Source organism: Neomonachus schauinslandi, chromosome 13 (genome assembly GCF_002201575.2).
Source record: "Neomonachus schauinslandi chromosome 13, ASM220157v2, whole genome shotgun sequence".
NCBI lineage: Eukaryota > Metazoa > Chordata > Mammalia > Carnivora > Phocidae > Neomonachus > Neomonachus schauinslandi.
Genome location: NC_058415.1, coordinates 56678887 through 56705158, shown reverse-complemented (window position 1 = coordinate 56705158; position 26272 = coordinate 56678887). Strand labels below are relative to the sequence as shown.

General features: G+C 41.1%; 1 protein-coding gene across 1 annotated transcript in view; it reads left to right on the top strand.

Moving 5' to 3' along the window:
• KIF24 (kinesin family member 24) overlaps positions 1-26272 on the top strand; it is an 82570-nt gene that overhangs the window by 47312 nt on the left and 8986 nt on the right. The window contains exons 5-10 of the mRNA XM_021691541.1: positions 2488-2703; positions 7393-7480; positions 17901-18022; positions 18889-18994; positions 23394-23465; positions 26118-26227. Coding sequence (XP_021547216.1) covers positions 2488-2703; positions 7393-7480; positions 17901-18022; positions 18889-18994; positions 23394-23465; positions 26118-26227 — 714 coding nt within the window. The remainder of the gene's footprint in view (positions 1-2487; positions 2704-7392; positions 7481-17900; positions 18023-18888; positions 18995-23393; positions 23466-26117; positions 26228-26272) is intronic.

The following is a 26272-nucleotide window of genomic DNA, read 5'->3' as shown; positions in this document are numbered from 1 at the left end:
GAGCTTCAGGCTCTTGATTTTGGCTCAGGTCATGATCTCAGGGTGGTGAGATCGAGCTCCCTGTGGGAGTCTGCTTGAGATTCTCTCCTTCTCCCTGCCCCCCGCCCCCGCCACACTTGTGCTTGTGCGCACATGCGTGCTCTCTCTCTCTCTCAAATAAATAAATCTTTTGGGCGCCTGGGTGGCTCAGTTGGTTAAGCGACTGTCTTCGGCTCAGGTCATGATCCTGGAGTCCCGGGATCAAGTCCCACATCGGGCTCCCTGCTCAGCAAGGAGTCTGCTTCTCCCTCTGACCCTCCTTTCTCTCATGCTCTCTGTCTCTCATTTTCTCTCTCTCAAATAAATAAAATCTTAAAAAAAAAAAAAAAATTAAATAAATAGGGCGCCTGGGTGGCTCAGTTGGTTAAGCGACTGCCTTCGGCTTAGGTCATGATCCTGGAGTCCCGGGATCGAGTCCTGCATCGGGCTCCCTGCTCGGCAGGGAGTCTGCTTCTCCCTCTGACCCTCCTCCCTCTCATGCTCTCTGTCTCTCATTCTCTCTGTCTCAAATAAATAAATAAAATCTTAAAAAAAAAATAAATAAATAAATCTTTTAAAAAAGAGGAACAAGTAAATGCATCCATTCTGCGAAGGGTAATAAGAGATTTTTCATACGCATATTTGTTGTTGTTTTTCAGAAAGCTCATCACTCAAATATTCAGAAGATGGGGCAGCTGGGTGGCTCATTCGGTTAAGCTTCCAACTCTTGATTTCTGCTGAGGTCATGATCTCACAATTGTGAGATCAAGTCCCGCATCCGGCTCTGCACTGGGTGTGGAGCCTGCTTGGGTTTCTCATCCCCCCCCCCCTCCCCCCCTTTTTTTTTTTTTTTTTTTTTCTCTCTCTAAAAAAAAAAAAAAAAAGATGTTCAGAAGATAGGGTAGATGTTATTTAGTCTCATTCTGCTAAACCTTCTTTAGTGTGTTCACATTTTCCTCCTTTAATCCTTTTCCTCACTGAGCCTCTGCCAGTGTGTTCAAGTGCCTACACAGCGGGAGCCTGGATTCAAAAGACAAGGAGGAACTGGTCTCCGCTCAAGCAGCTTAAATCTGATCAAATTAAATCTCTTTCTTCTCACACTTCCATGGTTCCTTTGCTGTTGTGCTATTACTCCTTCCTTGGTTTCTTTCTGGCTTCTGGCTCCTTTCTTCATGTTCATCTCTCTGCCCACCACCGGTATCCCCCTACCTCTCTGTCTATACATAGACGTTTCTTCTTGGTGCTGGTAGCTACTTTTATCATTAACTCATGCGATTCCTGTTCAAGAGTCAGTAATAGCTGCTTACTATTTAACATTATGGTCACTTTCTACTCTGTACTATATAGTTGGGCCTCTGGTACTCAGATAACCTTGGCCTCTGGCTCCTCTGAAAACATGTGATTGGCAGATTAGTCTCCCAACTCTTATTCTGCAGTTCCTCACACTCATGCCCCACACATACACCCACATGCAAGGATAGTGATTCTCACTTAGAATCACATGATGTTAGGGTTAGAAGGGATCTTAAAAATCAAGTAACCCATTAATTTATTAATGAAAGTGAAAACTGAGGCCCTTAAAGCCCTTTTGTGAGTTCTTCCTCAAATATTTTGCTTAGACTGATTTTATCTCTGTCTAAACTTAATATTTATAGGAGTAGTCAGTACCACCCTGTTCATCATATGGTCTTCCATCATTTCTTGTATTTATTTATTTATTTATTTATTTTTTAAAGATTTTATTTATTTATTTGACAGAGACACAGCGAGAGAGGGAACACAAGCAGGGGGAGTGGGAGAGGGAGAAGCAGGCTTCCTGACGAGCAGGGGGCCCGATGCGGGGCTCGATCCCAGGACCCTGGGATCATGACCTGAGCCGAAGGCAGACGCTTAACGACTGAGCCACCCAGGCACCCCTCTTGTATCTATTTTAATTCTCTATTACCTCTTTCATCAAACTTACCTTTTAGGATTAAGGCAAAATCATCTCCAGAATTCTCTAGAGCATGGGGTCCTTGTCTTATGGTATAACCAGTTCCATAAAAAAAAAATTCCTATTAAAAAAACTCATGTACTGGGGCGCCTGGGTGGCGCCTCAGGTCATGATCTCAGGGTCCTGGGATCGAGCCCCACATCGGGCTCCCTGCTCAGCGGGAAGCCTGCTTCTCCCTCTCCCACTCCCCCTGCTTGTGTTCCCTCTCTCGCTGTGTCTCTCTCTGTCAAATAAATAAATAAAATCTTTAAAAAAAAAAAAAAAAAACCTCATGTACTGCTTTGAGAATGTTTTTTCTTTTTCCTATGTTTTTATAATATAAAGCCCTCCTCTCCTTAAAGGATTGTATACTTGTAGCTGAATTTTACCAGCTATAAACAGGATTCTGTTTCTATCTGACTTTTGTCATGAAAAATCTAGGTGTAGATTAGCATTTCTCTTTGTATATATGTTATACAAATGACTTTTTTCCCTAGAGGCAATGCCACTTGCTTCGCATATGGACAGACAGGTGCTGGGAAGACCTACACCATGATAGGAACTCATCAGAACCCAGGACTCTATGCTCTGGCTGCCAAAGATATATTCAGGCAACTAGAAATATCCCAGCCAAGAAGGCACCTCTTCGTGTGGATCAGCTTCTATGAAATCTACTGTGGACAACTTTATGACCTCTTAAATAGAAGAAAAAGGTACTGATTATGAGTGGGAAACTGTATATTTGTGGATCATTGTTTTAGGCCAGAGTCCCACAGAATCACTGAATCATGGATTTGATGCAAGGCCTTGTTATATTAGTGCCTTTTTGTGAAATTAGTCTCCTGAGTCAGGAATTTTTTTTTTTTTAAGAGACTATGCTTTTCTTTCTCTCTCTTTTTTTTAAAAGATTTTATTTATTATTTATTTGACAGAGAGAGATAGTGAAAGCAGGCACACAAGCAGGGGGAGTGGGAGAGGGAGAAGCAGGCTTCCCGCGGAGCAGGGAGCCCGATGTGGGGCTGGATCCCAGGACCCTGGGATCATGGCCTGAACCGAAGGCAGACGCTTAACGACTGAGCCACCCAGGCGCCCCAGATGAATATTTTTTAAACTGCCAGTTCAGCTAGAGAAAAATGTAAATTAGCCTTCCATTAGTATTTTTTTTAAGTAACAATATCCTAATGTTTATTAAAAGACTATCCCTTTTATTTTGGTCTATGAAAAAAGTCATGATTTTAGGAAGTAGGATATCAACGTGTACTTAAATCCCTTCCTATTCTTTTGACCTATTATTACACTGGAAGAACTATAAATAATGTTTCCTGCTTTCACTTATTTTTTTTCCCCTCAATAATCTTAGGGTAAACTTAATGATAGTTTTCTGAAATCAGTAAAAAGAAATCTCTCTTCTTCACAGTAGACTTTTAGCTCTTGTAACTCTTAAACTGTTGCCCTTGCAACATAATACGGTAATTTAGAAATGGATTCAGTCAACTGACTTTAAATCCCTATTGTATTTTTCTGGTGTAAAATTTTGTTTAGGTTGAAACAGATGACTTTAATTGAGCAGGAAGCAATGAAGTTGTGAAGGTACCAACTGGGAGAATAAGGAGGAGAGATGGAATAGGGGAGGTGGATGGATAAAAGGGTGTCATAACAGAATTAACCAGACCTGTGACGTGTTGGGAGCAGCCACACCAAGTGGAGAGAGTTGAGGCTAAGCATGGTGGAAGGCTGGGGAAGCCAAATCAGTGACAGAAACTAGCCTCCAGCAAAGGAATCCTAGCCCCTACAAAGCTGTCCAAAAGGATGTGCACATTGCACAGGCTCCAGGCAAGCACTGGAATGGGGGGTGGGGGTAGAAGAGCAGCTCGAGTTCAGTAGGGAGAACATTATAGCACGGCCCCCATGGGAGAGGGGCACTAGGTATTGAGTTGTGAAACTGGAGAAGGCAGCAGCTAGGCTTGGGCAGACCACCATCTGTGGACTATTCCAAAGAAAAGGGGACCTTCGGGTATGGCACAATTCAGAGAATATACAGGTGTTCGGGGTTCATTCCTGACAAAGCAACTGCCAAAGAAAGGAGGATTCTGCTTTGGGTTTGCTTTGGAGAAGAGTTGCTTTTCTTTTTTACCCTGTCTGTTGGTTTTGAAGCCTCAAGTTAGCTCAATCACAGCTTCTCTTCCAAGCCCCCACACTCTTTTTTAGGAGCCCTTTCCAGTCAGAATATAGCCAGGCACTGGGATGCTAGAGCATCTGGCTCTGGGGCTCCCAAACAAACCAGGTTCAACCACTAGCCACTGAAAAATCCAAAGTCAGAAAAATGAGTGGTGGTGAAACAAGAAAGGAATTTATTTCAGTGAGGCCAACGCTGGGAAGACATTTCAAGACATTTCATTTCATAACATTTCAAAGACTGCCTCCAACATGCCAAAAATACTACTACTCGGGAGTTTTTTGTTGTTGTTTTGGGGGTTTTTTTTAAAGATTTTATTTATTTGAGAAAGAGTGCGAGAGAGCATGAGCAATGGGAGGGGCAGAGGGAGAAGCAGATTCCCTGCTGAGCAGGGAGCCCGATGCCAGGCTCCATCCCAGGATCCTGAGATTATGACCTGAGCCAAAGGCAGACACTTAACCAACTGAACCCCCTCACCCCCACCCCGGCCGCCCCTCTCCCTTTTTTACTTCTAGGTTTATATAAGGAAAACACAGGACAAAGGTTGGTGGATACACGTAGGGGTCAGTCATGGGTGGGGTCTTGCTGGCTCAGGGCAGTCCTTATTGCTTGAGCGGGTAGTGAGGGTAGTTTGGGTTCCCTTATGGGGATGCTTTGCCTGCAGGGTCTTTTCTCTGAGTAAAGAGATAGGCTGGAAAGAACTTAATCAATTAGGAAGTTTGAGGTCAAAATGGAGGTAGTTGAAGTCCTCTTTGTTTAAAGAGCAGTTGGCAGGAGAATAAAAGCTGTTGTGCTGTGTGTGTGTGTGTGTGTGTGTCTGTCTGTCTGTCTGTCTGTCTCTCCGTCCATCCATCCAGTTTGTTTGGGTGAAGGGACAGTCAGGATATCTAGTCAGCTATTTGTGAGTGCAGTTCTTTAATGAATTACTCAGATATATTGCCCTTTATATTTGCATTCTTGAATTGCAGTCAAGGGGATGGGATATGCTAACTCCTGGCTTTGAATCTTCTTTTTAGGGCTCACTAGGAAGACCCACACTTCCTCTGCAAGTGTCTTGGGCTGTGGGTGTTTTCTTTTTGTTTTTATATCTCTGGTTAATTGGCTAATATCTCTTTTGCCTATCTTCCTGGGACCCCTGAAATGTCCCGATTACCTGAGGGCACCCTTTCTTTTTGTTTAGAGCTGTTAATGCTTTATTCTAAAAATAATAGTAAGACTTTGACAAAGGTGAGCTGAAACATATATGCTCAGTCCACCTCCCTTTTTAAATCTATTTATTTGACAGAGAAGAGAGCACAAGCAAGGGGAGTGGCAGGGAGAGGGAGAAGCAGGCTCCTGCTGAGCAGAGAGCCTGACATGGGGCTCAATCCCAGGACCCTGACGCTTAACCAACTGAGCCACCCAGGCACCCCCTCAGTCCACCCCTTAAGCTAGAAACCAAAGTTTATAGATCTTCAAATTAACTTTTTTTTTTTTTTTAAAGATCTAATTGGCTTTACTAAGCAATTCATGAATTGGGCATCATTCCATCTAGCAAGTAGAGGGGAGGTCCAAGGAATTATACAAAATGGAAGATTTTTATAGAAAGGAGGGTGGAGAGAGAAAGTAGCAAAAGAAAAGAAAAGATTGTTCCAGGCAAGATTACCTTCCTTTGTGGGGAAGGGCAGGGGGTCTTATTAGGTGGATTACCTCAATTTCCTTTGGAGGGCTAGAGAGGGCCCATGTGACAGATTACCTCATTGGTGTTTATGAGAAAATTTCTGATTGATGGGTTTAAGAAACATTTCTGAGGGAGGTTGAAACTGCAATTATGTTAGGTATGAAGTCCCGAATTAACTCTTAAAAGTAGAGGTTAGATTGTTTTTATACCCTTGTATAAAAAGTGATAGAAATATACTTCTTGCTTATAAGATTTAAAAATCTAGCAGTACGTTTTGGGCTGTCCATTAGGAACTTTTCTGGGGTGAGCTCAGCGTGTAGGGCCTAGGAATGACATGAGGGCTCTGAAAGCTAGATCCTTCTTTTATTCCGGAAGCCTGACTCTTCCAATAGTTGTTTCCTGATAGGTCACAGGGATTGGTGAAGCTGTTTTCTTCCAATCCTTCTGCAAAAATTTGGAAACTTGGAGTGAAACATAAACTAAGAAAAGTTTTTAGAGGTACCTGGGTGGCTCAGTTGGTTAAGTGTCCGACTCTTGGTTTCTGCTCAGGTCATGATCTCAGGGTCATGGAAATGACCCCCGAGTCAGGCTCTTCACTCAGCAGGGAATCTGCTTGTCCCTCTCCCTCTGCTCTTCCTCCCATCCCCCCCCCCAAATAAATAAATTAATTTAATCTTTTGTAAAAAAAAAAATTTTTTTTTGAGAAAATCTTTCCTTTTTTGGCTATAAAGTGGAATTCCATTCTTAACCTCAATCACTATCTTATTAAGGGAAAAAAATAATCTTAGAGTCTCTAATAGATTTAATATGTGCCCCTTGATGTATCTGGGGTTTAATCTGGTTTAATTGACCATAACCTTACACATAGGCCTGAGAAATTCACTTACAGCACCAAATCTTCCTTCCTCCCTTGGAAAATATATCAAGACTCCTTATGTTGGAAATAAAGTAGAACCCCACTTATACTGGCTTAAGTTATTTAGCGAAGTCATTGGCTCATGTAACTAGAAAGCCTAGACGAGAATCAGGCCTTAGGGTCTGTTTACTCTAGGAGCTCAGGGATGTTATAAGGACCAATTTCTTTGCTCAGCTCTGCCTTCTATGATGTTAGCTTCCAAAACTGGCTCTCTAGTGGATACAGAATGGCTGCCACTGCCCCCAGGGCCACATATACTTTCACTTCCAGAAAGAAAGAGCACCAGCATCTCACTCCCAGGCACTTAACAACCAGAGACTAGGACTTTATTTTGATTAGACCAGCAGAGATCCCATATCCAGTCCTGAACCAATCACTGAAGCCACTGATTGGCATAGGTGTGGATCATATGTTCCTTCTTTTAATTATAGCCAAAGGTGCTGACTTGTTTACAACAGTCAAGAACCATCTCTGAAGCCCAGGGCTGGGGTCAGGAGTTGTGGGAGTGGGCGGGGAGGATACACATCAATCTCACTCAAATAACAGAACTGCTACCTAATAGGGGAATGATGGAATGGTTTCTGGGGAGGCAAGAACAAAGTCCATTATACAGCAGGTCTGCCATACCAGCCGTGTTCTTGTATCTGCAGGCTCTTTGCAAGAGAAGATAGCAAGCACGTGGTACAGATAGTGGGACTGCAAGAACTTCAGGTGGATAGTGTGGAGCTCCTCTTAGAGGTAATTCTTCTTTCCTTACTACCTCCCCTCCCCCCTCCCCCCCACCCCCACAGCAGCCTAAGTACAGAGAAAGAATTCATTTTGCTATCTAGCAAATATAATGGACTCAGATGTAGCCAAAGGGCCATGACAAGCATGCCACTTCAACGTTTGTAAAATGTGAGTCCTCTAAGAGGATAGCTCCCTTCTCTACAGGGTTGTTGTCTCAGTGCCATGGAGCATGTGGGAGAACCTAATGCATGAGAGGGATACTCTTGTGCTAGTTTCACAGGCTGCCAGTGTATATATTTCTATGGTAGTAGAAAAAGCTGCTGGAGAGAAATATCCTTACTTTAAGTAAAAATTTTAAGAGGTAAGGGGTGCCTGATTGGCTCAGTCAGAGCATGTGGCTCTTGATCTCAGGGTTGTGAGTTTGAGCCCGTGTTAGGTGTAGAGATTACTTTAAAAAAAAATTTTTTTTCCCATAGGTAATACTTTAATGTGGGTTCAAAATTCAAGAGATACAAGGATGCCTGGGTGGCTCAGTCGGTTGAGCATCTGACTCTTGATTTCAGCTCAGGTCATGATCTCAAGATCATGAGATGGAGCCCCGCGCCGGGCTCCATGCACAGTGTGGAATCTGCCTGTCCCTCTCTCTCTGTTCCTCCCCCTGCTGGTTTTCTCTCTCTCTCAAATAAATAAATAAATAAATAAATAAAATCTTTTAAAAAAAAATTCAAGAGTTACAATGAAAATATCCCTTCCATTCCCTTTTCAAACTGAAGCAACTAATTTTAATAGTTTTTTTGTATATCCTTCCAAAGGTATTTTTTTTTTCAAAACTATTTTAAAATCTTCTATTAAAAGTTATCTTTTGGGGTGCCTGGGTGGCTCAGTCTGTTAAGCGTCTGCCTTCAGCTCAGGTCATGATCCTGGAGTCCTGGGATCGAGTCCCACATCAGGCTTCCTGCTCAGTGGGTCAGTAGGGAGTCTGCTTCTCCCTCTCACTCTCCCTCGGTGCTCTCTCTCTCTCAAATAAATAAAAATCTTTAATAATAATAAATAAAAGTTATTTTTTAACACTTGTTCATTATTAGATATAAACCTTACAAAAATATATAAGAAGATAGAAAAATAAAGGCCACCTCCAACTTACTATATACAACTCCCTACTTCCCACTAGGATATCTGTTAACAGTTTAAAATATTAAAACACACACACACACACAGAGTTTAAAATATTTAAATTTTTTCCTGTTCCAGGAATTTATTAACTTATGTACAAATATACTTTTGGTGACTCTTCCTTTAATGCAGTGGTCCTCAACCCTAGCTTTATATTGTGTCATTAGGGAACTTTTTCCCCCTTAGGTAAAAAAAAATGGTTTAACCATTGTGAAAAATAGCACTCTACAGAAAAATGCCTAAAGCCTGAATGTGTTTAGTATAAAGAAATAAGCACCTTTTTTTTTTTTTTTTAAGATTTTATTCATTTATTTGAGAGAGAGACAGAGATAGCGAGCCAGGAGGAGAGGGAGAAGCAGACTCCCCACCAAGCAGGGAGCCTGATGCGGGGCTTGATCCCAGAACCCTGGGATCATGACCTGAGCTGAAGGCAGACGCTTAACCGACTGAGCCACCCAGACACCCCAAGAAACAAGCATCTTTATAATCAATTATGCAGATTAAGAAATAGAACATTTTAGCACCCCACAAACCCCTATACAGCTTTCCACAGTCCCCTATAATCCTGACATTTATGCCGATCACTTTTTTTTTTTTTTTTTAAGATTTATTCATTTGTTTTTAGAGCGCTAAAGAAAGTACAAGCTCATGCAGGGTGAGGGGCAGAGAGAGAGAGAAAATCCCAAGGAGACTCCACTGAGGGCAGAACCTGACTCAGGTCTCTATCCCAGGACCCTGAGATTTTTGACCTGAGCTGAAATCAAGAGTCAGCCAATTAACCAACTGAGCTACCCAGGCCCCCTACGCTAATCACTTTCTTGTTTTTTGTTATAGTTTTGCCACTTATGTATTCATCCATTAACTATGTAACTTCGTTTTTGCCTGTTTTTAAACTTTATATGAATAGAATCATACTGTATTTTTTAGTGTCTTCTTTTGCTCAACACTATGCTTTTGAGTTCCATCTATGTTTTTGCATATGGCTGTAATTTTGTTTTTATTTGCTGTGTAGTATTCAATCATATGAGTATACCACAGTTTATTTAACCATTCTGTTAATGGATAGTTGGGATTGTTTCTTTTGGGGCACTATTCTGAACATTGTAACCGTGAATATCCTTACACATGTATTCCAGTATATAGCATATGAGTTCTTTAGGTTATATATCTAGCTGTGAAATGATTGGGTCAAAGGACATGCATATCTTCACTTCACTAGATGGTGCAACTGCTTTCCAAAGCTATGTACACTACCACAAGCAGTGTGTGAGGAATCCCATTGTTCTTCATCCTCACCAACACTTTCTGTTGACTTTTAAATTTTTACCGGTCTGGAATTATTTAATTAAATCTCATTGTGTTTTTTTCTGCATTCTGCTGATTGAGAATTAAATTGAATAGCTTTTCATATTTTTTTTTAATTTTAAGATTTTATTTTTAAATAATCACTACACCCAATGTGGGGCTCAAACTCACAACCCTGAGATCAATAATTGCATGCTCTACCGACTGAGCCAGCCAGGCACCCCACTTTGCATATTTTTAATTTATCTTATGGGTTTCATCTTTTGGGAATGCCAGTTAGGTTCTTTCCCTCCTTTTTGGGTTACCTGTCTTTCTCTTATTACTGATTTGTATATTCTAGATGTGAGTCATTTGTCAGTTATTTGTGCCATAAGCATGTTGTCTCATTCTGTGGCTTGTGTTTCTAGTTTCATCACAGTGTCTTTTTAATGCTTGCTTGAGTCCCTCTGAGGTCAATTAAATCAGAATCTCTTGGGGTGAGGTCCAAATGTAGATATTATTATTATTTTAAACTGAAATATAGGTCACATACCATAAAATTCACCTTTTTAAAGTGTATGCATCAGTGGCTTTTATATATATATATTTTTTTTTTTATATTTATATATATATAAATTTTGTTTTTTTTTTTTTTTTGAGAGCATGAGAGAGAGAGAGCATGAGCACAAACGGGGGTGGGCCAAATCAAGAGTTGGATGCTTAACCAACTGATCCACTCAGGCACCCTACATATCTTATTAAGTTATAATCCACATATCATAATAATTACCCTTTTAAAATATACAATTTAGTGATTTTTAAAGAATATTCAAAAAGTTGTGCAGCCATTACCACTATCTAATTCCAGAACATTTCATCACCTCAAAGTGAAATCCTGTACCTTTGGCAGTTACTCTCTATTTCCTCTGCCTCCAGGCCTGGCAACCACTAATTTCTTTCTCGATGGATTTGTGCCTATTTTGGCCATATCATATAAATGGAATCCTGCAGTAGGCAACCTTTTGTCCCTGGCTACTTTCATTTAGTGTATTTTCTAAGTTCATCCATGTTGTAGCATATATAAGTACTTCATTTTTAAGACCAAATAATACTCTATTATGGATAGAGTATATGGATTCATATTTTGTTCATCCATTCATCAGTTGATAGATACATAGGTTGTTTTCACTTTTATAGAAACCACTGTTATGAATAATACCGCTATGAACATTCACGTACAAGTTTTTGTGTAGACCTATGTCTTCACTTTTCTTGAGTCTATGCCTAGGAGTGGAATTACTGGGTCATACTTTTTGAGGAACTGCCAAACTGTTTTTCAAAGTGGCTGCACCATTTTATATTCCCACCACCAATGTATGGAGATAGGTATTATTTTAAAAGCTCACCAGGTGATTCTAACATGCAGCCTGCAGCCATTATAGTCATTCTTTTAGTATATCCAGCAAGCCTGGCTAGAGGCAAAGAGAGAAGGCTAGAAGGACAGGCTGGGTACTTGGCAAAACCTACCTTTAAAACTGCTTCTCAATACACCGTTCCAGGGACTTAGGTGTGTGAAATGGCAGGGTGAGCCACCATTGATGTCTTTTTCTAACAGTTTCTTTTTGCTAGGACAAATAGGTAAATTTTGCTTAAGGGCTGGGACCTCATATTTGTGTGATTATCATATTCCTGAGTCCTGGGATCTAAAACCTGAGGATAGCACGTGAGTGTGCCTATTTTGGAGTTACCTAAGAACCAAGAGCCCCTTTCTAGCAATTGTAAAAGCAGGTAAAGAACAAAAGTTCATGACATGTGTTGAAGGGGCTTCCCTGAGACTGACCATTCTTAACCTGTCCAGAGCCCTCTCCATTGTGGACTCCTAAGGAAATTGTTTCTCATACTCCTATTCACTGTGGTCCTCTTGCCCCCTCTTCCCCAGACATTCCTTTATTTGGCAGGGAGTTGCAGGAGAGTTGATCCCCTTGATGCCTTTATCCCTGAAGGGTAAACCAACTGAAAGGGAAAGGAGCAAATGTTGGGAGGAAGTCCCTTTTCCTTAGCTATGGGCCATCATTGTGTTAATGGGCAGTCTGGTGTCAGATCACCTCCTGTACCCTGGAAGAGTTTTATGCACTGCTCTATCCCAAGTTATCTTTCCTGAGAAAAGCAGAAAGAAATTTCTTGTTAGTCAATGTGTTATCTCATTGCCATCGATACTCTTGTCTGTAATATATATGATGGTGTACAAGAAAGCCAGCTGAGATCAAGGTGGAAAGTTGATATAAATTATGGATACCCTCATAAACTTTATTGACTCGAAACAACAGCACTGACTAACTCAGGTGTCACACTTTCTCGGGTGTCACTGTTCATGTTCACTCAGGTATCATCCATGTGTTTGCTCTCAAGTGTCACGGTCTGGTGTCATCTTTGAGTGTCACCCTCACAGATCACCCTCAGGTTTCCTCAGGCATGGCCACTTGTTGCCTGCCTGCATAACTAGCAGCCTCATTTTTTATGCGGGATTGTTCTTCTTCCAGGACCTTTCTCCTTCAGGTGTATTATACTACCTTGATCTTAACAGTGCAGGCGCCAGGCACCAGGTCTTCCCTGCCTTTACAGAGGTGCACCGACTCATCACATTTCTCAGATTTGGAATCAAGGTTTCTTCTGTCAGGGAATTGATGAGTATTTTTTCAGTTGCAGAGACTTACAGATTTTTAAGTTATTTCTACAGCCATTTGACATACTTATGGGTATCCATTCTCAAACTTCTAATAAATCTGTCTCCTGTTTTATCGTTGCCCTGGCTCTAATTGGTAGCAGAGACCACATGGCGCAAGCTTCCCGTAGATGAGCCTCGGTTGTATGCCAGTGATAGAGACTTAATGTGTACACAGGGCCTATACTACTGAAGTGCTCCTAGCCCTCCTTTGGTATATGTGCAGAAAGCTTAGTGATTAAAGCCTCGTAACCAGACAGACCTGGGTCCCAGTGGCATATATCCTTCAGCCTGTCCTTTACCTTTCTGAGCCTGAAACATGTGGATTATAGTAGATGATTGGTTGGGTGATAGAGAAGGAAATGAGATAACATACAGAAAATGCTTGGTGTGATGCTAGCTCAATTCGTCACATCTATTCTTATTAATAATATTAATGTCCCTGAATGTTTCCCAGGCAACAGAATTCAGCAGTTGTCTCTACTTTCTTTGGTGGCAGGTCCTCATTTCCCTATTCACATAACATGTGTTGTCTAAAGGACCTAGATTTAGAAACTTGCCTAATAGACTTTAGTTATGGAAGGAGGAATTTGAGAAGGAGGTAGTGAGAGGAAAAGGGGCCTCGTAATTTTTAAGTTGATTGCACTAATTTTATTGGCTCCTAGACTTGCATTTTCCCCCAAATATATTCTCTATGTTTTCCTCTTTATTCTTTTTTTTCCTTGTTAGTTCTTGAGGCGCCTGGCTGACTCAGTCCAGCGTACAACTTTTTTTTTTTCTTTTTAAAGATTTTATTTATTTATTTATCAGAGAGACAGAGCACAAGCAGAGGGAGAAGCAGGCTACCTGCTGAGCAGGGAGCCTGATGCGGGGCTTGCTCTGAGGACTCTGAGATCATGACCTGAGCCGAAGGCAGACGCTTAAAAGACTGAGCCACCCAGGCGTCCCTAGTATGTGACTCTTGATCTTGGGGTTGTGAGTTCGAGCCCCACATTGGGTGTAGAGATTACTTAAAAACATAAAAAAAAAAAGATGTTCTTTATTAAAATGAATATTTATGGGGGGGGCGCCTGGGTGGGTTCAGGTGGTTAAGCATCGGGCTCTTGATTTTGGCTCAGGTCATAATCTCAGGGTCTTGAGATCAAGTCCCTGTGTGGGGCTCCTCACTCAGCGGGAAGTCTGCTTGAGATTCTCTCTGCCCCTCCCCCCACTCGCACACTGGCACGTGCACTCTCTCTCTTTCTCTCCAAAATAAATAAGGGGCACCTGGGTGGCTCAGTTGTTAAGCGTCTGCCCTCGGCTCAGGTCATGATCTCAGGGTCCTGGGATTGAGCCCCGCATCGGGCTCCCTGCTCGGCGGGAAGCCTGCTTCTCCCTCTCCCACTCCCCCTGCTTGTGTTCCCTCTCTTGCTGTCTCTCTCTGTCAAATAAATAAATAAAATCTTTAAAATAAATAAATAAATCAGTCTTTTTTTAATGAATATTTATTGAGAATTTACCATGTGCCAATCATGATTCTAAAATGTGCTTTACATGTATTATCTTGTATCATCTTTCTTAGTTCTCTTAAGTAAACTATGAGATTATCATTTTATGGATAAGAAACTGAGGCTCTGAAAAGTTAAGTGACTTGCAAACTTTTGCTCATTGCAAAAGGTCACACAACCATATGTCAGAGCTGGCATGCATACCCAGACAGTCTAACTTCAGATTTCACTATCTTAACCACAGCACTTGAGTCTGTTTGTCTGATGATCTTCACGAACTGAATCATTTTTACTCCTCAGAGTTCAGCTGCTTTATTTCACAGTTTCTGAAAGGAATGGTGATTGCAGGCTATTTCTGAAGCTGAGGAAATGACCGGAACCAGAAATTCCTTCATGCCTTCCCTAAAAGGCATTGAGTCAAGAAAGGTCTCCTCAACACATTAGGTTTTCTGAGACATACTCACAGGCACCTAATGCATCATGATGGATAAGGTGGACAAGGAGCATGGAAAACCAAGTGTAAAACTCTGTAATAGAACCCCAGAAGTCGGCCTTTTTTGGCTCCCCTGGGGGTGAACCACAAACAAGCCTATGAGTTTCTGACTGTATCCACAGTTGCCGGCTAGGTATGGCCGTGAGGCCTCTCAGAGCTTTCCCTGTGTCCCAGCAGGAGCGGCATCAGTACTCTCACATGTGGCAGAGGACACCTGGCTTCCTTCCCTAGCCTGGCTATATTTGACCTATGTGACCTTGGATAAGTCACCAACTTCTCTGTGTTTCTTCCCTTACCAAGTATATTGTATACACAAATACAGAGATTTAAGAGATCTCCAGATCTCCCCTGTCTTTTCGCAGGGCTTGTAAAAGACCAAAAACAACCCAAAAATCAGAAGAGGTGTGAGAACCCTAAAACTAGAAGGAAATACACCAGAATCTTGTTAACTCTGGGATTATGGGGGGTATATATTTTCTTCTTGATACTTTTCCTGTATTTTCCAAGTTTTCCACAGTAAGCATGTCTTCCTTTTCTGATAGAAAAAGGAAAAAAGTTTGATAAAAAGAACATCACACATTGTCTTCATTGCTTTACAGTCTATGTCAGCATGAAGTCAGAGTGACAGGGGAGAGGCCAGGATGAGGAAGCACAGTTGAACTAGATGCTTCAGTTACAGATATGCCTTTCGTGGCCTCGCCAGCAGCAGAGCTTATTTAGCATTGCAGGCCAGGGCCACCTGCCACAGCCAGGGGAAAGGACTACTGCTCTCACTCTTCTCATTTCCGATTAGCAGTAACATCCTAGCCATGTAGTTGAAAATCCAGTGTTATAAATTAACAAGTTCTTCTCTTGATAAAAAGATTCATCAGGGGTGTCCGGGTGGCTCAGTCGTTAGGCGTCTGCCTTTGGCTCAGGTCGTGATCCCAGGGTCCTGCGATCGAGCCCCTCATTGGGCTCCCTGCTCAGCGGGAAGCCTGCTTCTCCCTCTCCCACTCCCCCTGCTTGTGTTCCCTCTCTCACTGTGTCTCTCTCTGTCAAATAAATAAATAAAATCTTAAAAAAAAAAAGATTCATCAGATAGACCTGTTATACTTTTAGCAGATTTACAAAATGAGTGCATCTAAAATATGATTCTAAATTTGATTTTAAAGTTCAATTCTAAATCTCATATACAGATAATCTTTAGAAACACAACTGCTTAAACCAGGAAGGAACTTATTATTAAACTTTTTTTTAATTTATTTTTTATTATCTTTTAAGCATTTTATTTAAATTCAATTAATTAACATGTATTATTGGTTTCAGAGGTACAGGTCTGTGATTCGTCAGTCCTGTGTAATACCCAGTGCTCATTATATCATGTGCCCTCCTTAGTGTCCATCATCCAGTTACCACATCCCTCCCCCCCACCATCCCTCCAGCAATCCTTGGTTTGTTTCCTACATTTAAGAGTCTCTTATGGTTTGTCTCCCTCTCTGGTTTCGTCTTGTTTTATTTTTTCCACTCTTCCCCTATGATCCTCTGTTTTGTTTCTTAAATCCCACATATCAGTGAGATCATATGATAATTGTCTTTCTCTGATTGACTTATTTCACTTGGCATAATACCCTCTAGTTCCATGCATATTAGTTAAACTTTTAAAAAGTACCTGCATGTTAAGATATTTTATGGCCTATTGAAGTTTGATTCTGGCAACTTTTGGACTCTTAATTTGGAAACTGTGGCTATGTTCAATATAATATAAATTAAAATTTTGAAAGATTGAGAAAAAATGAGTTAGGACTCCCTTACCCTTAATTCACTGCAAAATAAATGAATTTATCATAAGCACCTGACAGCATAGTGGAAACCACATGAGCTTTGGAGTCAGACATACTGGATATAGAATTTGGTTCTGTCACACAACAGCTGTTTGTGAGCAAATCAACTTCTTTTTTTTTCCTTAAGATTTTATTTATTTAGGGGGAGACAAACCATGAGAGACTATGGACTCTCTTGAGAAACAAACTGAGGGTTTTAGAGGGGAAGGGGGTGGGGGATGGGTTAGCCCGGTGATGGGTATTAAGGAGGGTATTGAATGGAACACTGAGTGTTATACGCAAACAATGAATCATGGAACACTACATCAAAAACTAATGATGTAATGTATGGTGACTAACATAATAAAATAAAATTTAAAAAAAAATTTATATAGGGACAGACTGTGTGAGCAGGGGGAGGGGCAGAGAATCTCAAGCAGACTCTTTGCTGAGCATGGAGCCCCACCCAGGTCTGGATCCCACCACCCTGAGGTCATGACCTGAGCTGAAGCCAGGAGTCGGACGCTCAACCAACTGAGCCACCCAGGTGCCCCGCAACTCAGCCTCTTTATTCTTCAACATACACTGGGCATAATATAATGAACTCACCTCATATCTAGGGTGTTGTGAAGATTCTATCAATGAATGTTTTATTTAATAAAGATTTTTTTATTTTTAAGTAATCTCTGCACCCAACATGGAGCTCAAACCCACAACCCCAAGATCAAGAGTCGCACGCACCACTGACTGAGCCAGCCGGGCACCCCTCTGTCAAATAATATTTCTTCACCTTTTTTATTCCCAGTAATCAACACTCCTCCCTCTATCTAAAATCAGGGCAGCGTGTTCATTTATGGCTGTGTTTTCGGTGGCAAGAGGCCAGTCCTGAGACTTCACCTCTATTCCCCCTCTCCCTGTGGGCTACAGGGACCCAAGTTATCTTTACTTGTATTTTGAGGGGCACTTGGTTTCAAAGGAAATCATGGGCTCGTGTTAATTGTGATAGCTCGTTACTTCCATGTTCCCACACATCAGACCGGGGCCTCCTTTATGACCGCCTCCTGATGGAACAGGTGGTTGTAATCAGTCATTCCATGATGCACATTTCTGTCCTTTGCTTTAGTCACTAAGATAGATGGGTACTGTGGGACATTGCCTTGGAGACAAGTCATGCCCTGGAGACTATAGTCAGGCTAAATCAATCAAAGATATTAAAAAGAATATATAAGACAAGAAGTAAATTAGCTCTTGAGCTGTTGAATGTTCTCCCCCAAGGTTAGTATTCCACATTGTTTGCATTGCTGTTGGGTACTTACTCTGTATGATTTAATGTTTAGGCAGCTTTCTGAAAATACTGCAGTATACTGACAAAGTTATATGCCTGGTCTCTATTGCTCTCAGCCAACCCTTAGGAACCAGGGGCATTTTTTACTTCTTGGGGAAATCACCCTATGGATTTTATTTTCAGGTGATTCTGAAGGGCAGCAAGGAGCGCAGCACCGGGGCCACTGGAGTTAACGCAGACTCCTCCCGCTCCCATGCTATCATCCAAATTCAGATCAAAGATTCAGCCAAGAGGACATTTGGCAGGTGAGCTGGAAATACGCAAAGAATTTCATTGTCTGCCTTTCCCTAATGTGACTTTGAAATATGTGTTATCAACAACAGGACACTCTGCCACCATGGAGTTTTTAATAAATATCAGGGATACAGAGTAGAGTTGTTAGCTCTGAAATAAATCATTGTATTAAAGTGCCATCAGTTAATTAACCATGAAGTAATGACCTATTGTTGGTCAAGCCTAAGTTATTAAAAGGGACATTGATTGCTTCTAACGTGAAACACAGTATCAGCAAAGAAATAGTAGGAAATGCATCTCAGCTTACAGGCCAAAAAAAAAAAAGGGAGAAAATTAATCTATCCTTCTTGAAAGAAGCCATAAGACAATTGGGTACATTCATTGCTTCTCTGGTGCTATCTTAGCAAACTCTGCCACACTGATGGATGAGCCTCTCTCACCTCTGAGTAATGAGTCTGATTTTTTTTTTTTTTAACTTTTTTTTTTTCTTTTTTTTCTTTTTTTTTCTTTTTTGGCTGGAAAGCAGCCCACAAAAGTTTTTTTTTAATTACCTAAATGGTAAAAAAAAAAAAAAAAAATCACCTAAGTGGTGACCTAAGTGATTTGCATTGTAGTCATTTAGCTTTATGGGAAGAATGTTTTATTAATTTTATTAATTTCTCACAAATGATTAAAACCAAAGGAAGTGTCTGAGTGAACAGCTCCCACAACGGCTAACAGATCAGAATCTTATAATACTTTTGGAAAGCTGCCAGTGTATCTTTTCTTTCCAGAGGATGGGCCAGTGTTAATTTCTTCCTGCTGCCCCAAATTGCTGACTGATGTAAAAATAAAGCAGAGTCCCCAAGAAGTTATCCCTGCTATGTGTCTTCTCTAGGATCTCTTTTATTGACTTGGCTGGCAGTGAAAGAGCCGCAGACGCCAGAGACTCAGACAGACAGACAAAGATGGAAGGCGCAGAAATAAACCAGAGTCTTCTGGCTGTAAGTTTGAAAGCTTTGATCTAAAAATCCTTCTTGAGGGGTGCCTGGGTGGCTCAGGCGTTAAGCGTCTGCCTTCAGCTCAGGTCGTGATCCCAGGGTCCTGGGATCGAGTCCCGCCTGCTTCTCCCTCTCCCACTCCCACTGTTTGTGTTTCCTCTCTCGCTGTGTCTCTCTCTGTCAAATAAATAAATAAAATCTTTAAAAAAAAATAATAAAAAAATAAAAACCCTTCTTGAGAGATTTTGCCCCTCTTTACATGCAGCCAGAGTGGGTGAGGATGGGGTGGGGTAGAATCAGCGGAGTAAGGGCATGCTTCTGTCTGGCAGTGGGATTCCAGGGTTGGAGATGGAGGCTGTCTGATCAGATTCTTAGCAGTTCTAGGCAACTCTTCCCTTCTGTCCCTCTCTTCTCTTCCTCTGGTCAATCCCTTAGGGGCAGAAAAGTATTTCTGCAGCTGCTGAATGGTTAACTTAGGTAAGCTTTCTCTCGCTCACCAAGTTTTTAAATTGTATTAATTTTTCAAACATAAAAAAATAGAATAAATCGTATAATGATCTCCCAAATTCTTGCACCCAGCTTCAACATGTGAAAAATCTAACCAACCCTTTCCTTCCCCTGGTTGGATTATAGTAAAGCAAATCCTGTCAGCCTGTCATTTCTTCCACAAATATTTCATTATCTCAAAGAGATAAGGACTCTTATTTTTTAATATAACTGTAATGCCATTATCATACATGAAGAAATATTTAATTTTTTTTTAAGATTTTATTTATTTGACAGAGATAGCGAGAGCAGGAACACAGGCAGGGGGAGTGGGAGAGGGAGAAGCAGACTCCCCACTGAGCAGGGAGCCCAACATGGGGCTCGATCCCAGGACTTAAGGATCATGACCTGAGCCGAAGGCAGACGCTTAACAACTGAGCCATGCAGGCACCCAATAATTATGTAATGTTATCTATTATCCAGGAAGTATTATCATTTCTCCAGTTGTCCCATAAATGTCTTTTCACAGTTTGTTCAAATCAAGATGCAAACAGTACCCTTGGATTGCTTTTGATAGTCTCTTTTATTCCATATCAGTTCTTCTGTTCTCTCTTTTAATATCTGTATTTGTTGAAGAAAACTGGGTCACTTGTCCTGTAAGATTTCCAACATTCTGGATGAGGTTGACTGCATCCCCATGTGGATGTTTAACATCATACTCTATCCTCTGTATTCTCTGTGGAGTGGCTAAGATCCGTACTTGTGCTGTACGGGAGGGGCCTGTAAGCCACAGATGGCTACTGAGCACTTCCGGTGTAGCTCATCTGAATTGAAATATGCTCTAAGTGTACGATACATACTGGATCTTGAAGCGGGCAAAATATCTCAATATTTTTTCATACTGGTTACATGCTGAAATAATATTTTTGCTGGGTTTTTAAATATTTTTTGATATATTGGATTACATAACATATAATTAAGATTAATTTCAGGGCGCCTGGCTGGCTCAGGTGGTTAAGCGTCTACCTTCAGCTCAGGTCATGATCTCAGGGTCCTGGGATCAAGCCCACATTGGGTTCCCTGCTCAGAGGGGAGTCTGCTTCTCCCTCTCGTCCCCCCACTCATGCTTTTCTCTCGCTCACTCTCTCAAATAAATAAAATCTTAAAAAAACAAAAAAAGATTAATTTCATTTGTTTGTTTTTTTAATGTGGCTACTAGAAATTTAAAATTATACATATGGTTTGCACTTGTAGCTAACATATTCCTGTTGGGAAAGCACTGTTCTAGAAGCTTGATCAGACTGAGGTTCTGGTTTTTTGGCAAGAATTCATGGGTAGTTTTTAGACTTCCTATAGGAACACATCAGGAAGTACAGAATGTCCGGTTGGTTGTCTCTTTGTGATTTTTTTTTTTTTTTAAAGATTTATTTATTTATTTATTTGAGAGAGAGAGAATGAGAGACAGAGAGCATGAGAGGGAGGAGGGTCAGAGGGAGAAGCAGACTCCCTGCCGAGCAGGGAGCCTGACGTGGGACTCGATCCCGGGACTCCAGGATCATGACCCGAGCCGAAGGCAGTCGCTTAACCAACTGAGCCACCCAGGCGCCCCCTCTTTGTGATTTTTAAGAATTGAGAAAGATTTGAGTGTTGTCTGTGTAATTCCTCTGTTAGAGTTTCCTCTCAGACTTTTTTGCTTAATGGATTTACCAGCCATTGATGAGCATCACCTGTATCTATTGTTTCATTAGGGATTCCAAAATGGTGATACTCTCATTCTAACATTCCTTCTTTATTAGCTGGAAAGAATTTTTCCTCAATTAAGTTCATACAGTAGAGACAAGTTAAATGCTTGCTTGATTCTTTGCCTTTACTCAACAGTTTTCAGAATGATTTGGTGTCCTAGTAACCTAAACATGACCAATGAATTTGTTGTTATTGACTGTTTTGTTTGGCTTTGTATTATTATAAACTCATTGTAATTATTATTCTTTTTGGTATTTAAATTGTACATCTTTGGGCAATGGGAGCCTCTTCAAGTATGTTCCTCTGGTTTTTTGACCAACTATTAGTCTCTAATAGCTTCCTGGCATTTTGGTATGACAAGATTTTCTAGACTCATCTTGTACATTTCCTTCCCCAGACCTTGAACCAGTCAATTCTTCAACAAGCCTTGGTTTTAGAAGGAAATGGCATTTAGAGACCATTTAGGGTCCTAGGGAAGCTTACTACCACTGGGTTAGTCCTGGCTTCTAGGCCTTTTTGTTGGACAGAGCTAGGAAGTAGATTTTTTTTTTTTGAAAGAGGAAAATACATTAGGGACTCATAATAATAAATTAATTCAAAATTAAGATTACAGGGTTTTGGGTTAACTTTTTTGAATTTATATTTTTGTCTCCTTTCTCTTATGCTAGAATTCTTAGTTCCTAACAACATTTATATAATTTGCTCTACTTCAATATATGTGTATTTCAAAATAATGCTGATATTTTTCATAATACGATTACTAAATTCAGATTACTATTTCTTTGCAGTTTCCTTTCACCCTTAGGTTGTATCCCACTTAGGTGTACTGTCATAATATTGTGTTGCACAGTCACTTGAAATCTTTTCTATATGTTTAAGCTTACCAATTTCATATTCAGTTAAAGTAAAAACTGTAGAACATTGAAAGAAATCTAGTGTCCATCCCTGTCCCCTCAACCCTATTACCTCCCTCCCCTTAGATAAGCATTATATATATATACAAATATATATTTGTATTCACCTCAGAAAAAAAGGGTAGCATACTGCAAACACTTTGCTTTCTTCACTTAACAACACCCTGGAGCTCACTGCATGGCTGTATGCAGAGCTCTTCCTTGTTCCTTTTCTCCGCTATACCGTGCTGCCTGTGCCCCTCCATATTACATCCTTTTGATCAGAACGGAAGTCTCTTAGGACACATCTTGGTAATGGATGCAGAAAATAAATGAAGAAAAAGCACAGGTAGGGAGCCTGGCTGGCCCAGTCAGTGGAGCATGCAACTCTTGATCTTGGGGTCATGAGTTCGAGCCCCACATGGGACATAGAGTTTACTTAAAAAAAAAAAAAAAAGTTAGAAAAAACAAAAGATAAAGCACAGATGTTTGCAGACACAGTTCAAAGCTATGGCTTAACCAACTGAGCCACTCAGGTGCCCCTACTTTTAAATAAAAGCAAAAATCCTCTTTGGATTTCTTTTTTTTTTTTTTTTTAATTTTATTTATTTATGCATGAGAGACAGAGAGAGGCAGAGGGAGAAGCAGGCTCCCCAAGGAGCAGGGAGCCCGATGAGGACTCGATCTCAGGACCTCGGGATCATGACCTGAGCCAAAGGCAGACACTTAACTATCTGAGCCGCCCAGGCGCCCCACTTTGGATTTCTTTAAGTTAGTGCACATTCTCGCTCTCTCTCAAACTAATTATCAGAAACTTCTATCTGAATCTACACTCGAATCTACACCTATAGGTGTGCATATGTGAGCAGGGAGGTGGGGGAGTGGTATAGAGATTTTCTGTACTTAAGTGCATCTATAGCTACTAATAGTATGAGAGGAGGCAAGAAAAAGGGAGCTGGCAAGGCAGAACTGCCACCACATAAGCTTGGACTCTGGGGGAGCCTGTGGGAAGGTCCCTGGTTTGTCTGTTCCCCACTGTTGGGGCTAATCCTACGATTATAGCCTTTAGGATGGGAGGCCCTTAACTAGACACAGGGAGCTCACTCAGGATGTTTACCCGTCTAGCTTGATTTTTTCCTGTTGGACAAGAAACTACCAGGGCATTTTGACTTCCTTTTGGAGGATTGTCTGAGTATGGCTTATTTAAGAAAAGTCTGATCCGTTACTTTCTCTTTGCATGTGATATTTGATGTGCTTGTTGTTAATCTACCACTTTGCAGCTGAAGGAATGTATCCGCGCATTGGATCAGGAACACACCCACACTCCCTTCAGGCAAAGCAAATTAACTCAGGTAATGTTAAATGTGAACTTTGAGTTTGTTCCGTTTCATTCATTTGTTTGGCAAAGCCTCCACTGCCACCAAGGCATGATGCTAAGCTTGGGCGGGGGGGAAGGAGTCACATTCCTTCCAGGTCATTCTAGGCAGGGATGGGCATCCTCGGGCAGAGATGCTTGCAGTATGAAGCCGCTGAGCTTTCACAGGGCAGCAGTGTACTTCTGGTCACCACCCAACAGCTTTCTGCTTATTTCTAATATAAAGAAGAGTTTTTGATTTAATGGAGTCTCTGAGCCTTTGAAGTGGGGGTGGTATAGCTATACTAAGTATTTTCTTAGCTCTAAGACTTAGTGTTTGAAGACAAAAAATAACCCCTGGAGTTAAAAAGAGTAAGATTTTTTAAAGTTTTTTAAATTTACTTTTTGCTTATTTTTTAAAGATGTTATTTTTAAGTAATCTCTACAGCCAACATGGGGTTCGAACTTACAACCCTGAGATCAAGAGTCATGTGCTCTACCGACTAAATCAGCCAGGTACTCCGAATGAGATAGATTTTTGATATGTACTGATCGGAAAGATGACCAAGACGTATAGTTTTTTAAAAATATAAAATGAGGGAAAAAAACTATACACACAAAAAAATTATGTCTATGTTAACTGATTATTCTGAGTGGTAAAATTGTAAGTAATTTTTTTCCTCCCATTTTTCTGTCATGACACTATGCTTCTTAATTAATGGAAAGTACCACTAATTCAGCATTGTACTGGCTACAGAACAGTAGCCCACGGAGGGGTCTCCCTGCATATACAGACTGCTGTGAAGGCAGTTATGGATGCCCCCGATTCCTTTCTGCACCACGTCCTGTGCTCAGTGGAGGACAGACTAGCGTAGACAGCAGTCTAGGTGAGGATCTTTGTATTTTGGCAGAGGTTCTCTGTGTAGCTAATCTAATGGCTCCACATGGCCTGGGGCAGAACCTATAACTCCTTATCAGAACTGGTGATCTGTGGGTTAGATTATATCTTCTCAAACATGATTTCAGCTAGAGACTTAGGAAACCCTTCTTATGGGTGGTTAGCCCTGATTCTGACATTGGCTCTGTTATTTTTTAAAACAAGTTCACCATCCCCAGAAAATGTCTTCCTATTTAATTTAAAAAATAATAATTCACGGGGCACCTGGGTGGCTCAGTTGTTAAACGTCTGCCTTCGGCTCGGGTCATGATCCTGGGATCCTGGGATCGAGCCACGCGTCAGGCTCCCTGCTCAGCAGGAAGTCTGCTTCTCCCTCTCCCACTCCCACTCCCCCTGCTTGTGTTCCCTCTCTCGCTGTGTCTCTGTCTTAAAAAAAACAAAACAAAAAAAATCTTAAAAAAAATAATTCAGGGGCACCTGGCTGGCTCAGTTGGTGGAGTGTGCGACTCTTGATCTCGGGGTTGTGGGTTCAAGCTCCATGTTAGGTATAGAAATTGTTTAAAAATAAAATCTTTTAAAAGTAATGATAATAGTAATTCAAACAGTATATGTATATACAAGTACAAAGAAGATGGCAAAAGGTACCTGAAAATCCCACCTTAGTGATAATCACTGCTACATTTTGGTAACTATCCTTCCAGATATTTCTCTGCCCACATAGATCTACTTATAGAGGTATGAAATCTTATGCCTTTTTCACTCAAAGGTAAGTTTTAGATCTTCCCGTGTACCTAAGTACAGATATACATAATTATTTTTAATGGTTGTATTGTAGTCAGTTAACAGTTATTTAGTTTGCTGGGCACCTGGGTGGCTCAGGTCATGATCCCAGGGTCCTGGGATCAAGCCCCATGTCAGGCTCCCTGCTCAGCAGGGAGCCTGCTTCTCCCTCTCCCTCTGCTGCTCCCTGTGCTTGTGCTCTCTCTCTCTCTGTCAAATAAATAAATAAAATCTAAAAAAAAAAAAAAATTATTCAGTTTGTTCCCTGTTTACAGACTCCTAGATTTTCTAATTATTATTATTACAATGTAATGCATATCCTATGTGTACTTTTTTTTTTTTATCAACTGAGCAATTCTCTTTAGGAATATGTCGTGGAAGCATGCACATTTTTTATATATATATATATTTTTTTAAAGATTTTATTTATTTATTTGAGACAGAATGAGAGAGAGAGCACATGAGAGGGGGGAGGGTCAGAGGGAGAAGCAGACCCCCCGCTGAGCAGGGAGCCCGATGCGGGACTCGATCCCGGGACTCCAGGATCATGACCTGAGCCGAAGGCAGTCGCTTAACCAACTGAGCCACCCAGGCACCCCCACATTTTTTATATTTTTATACATATTGCCAAACTGCCTTCTCAAAAGCTTACACCGTTTGATGGTACACAGTACATAAATAATGTAGCAATGTAGAAAAGTGACCATTTCCCTAGACTCTCACCAAGGCAGAGTATCATGAGTCTTAATTAATCTTATGGGTGAAAAATATTAGTATTCTTACTAGTTTGAATTTCTTTGATTGGTTGGTGAAGTACCTTTTTTGTGTGTTTTTGATCATTTGTATTTCTTCTTTGTAAATTGCCTTTTTGTAGCGGAGAGGGGAGCTATGGCCCAGTGTCCTGCACACAGTACAAGTAGTCAGTGTGCCCTTTGTTAATTGACTTCATTGACCTGCTTTCTGTGTGGACAGGTTCTGAGGGATTCTTTCATTGGTGATGCCAAAACCTGCATGATTGCCAACATCTCACCAAGCCATGTGGCCACCGAACACACTTTGAATACCTTGCGTTACGCTGACCGGTGAGTCGCTCCCAGGTGTGTGTGTGTGTGTGTGTGTGTGTGTGT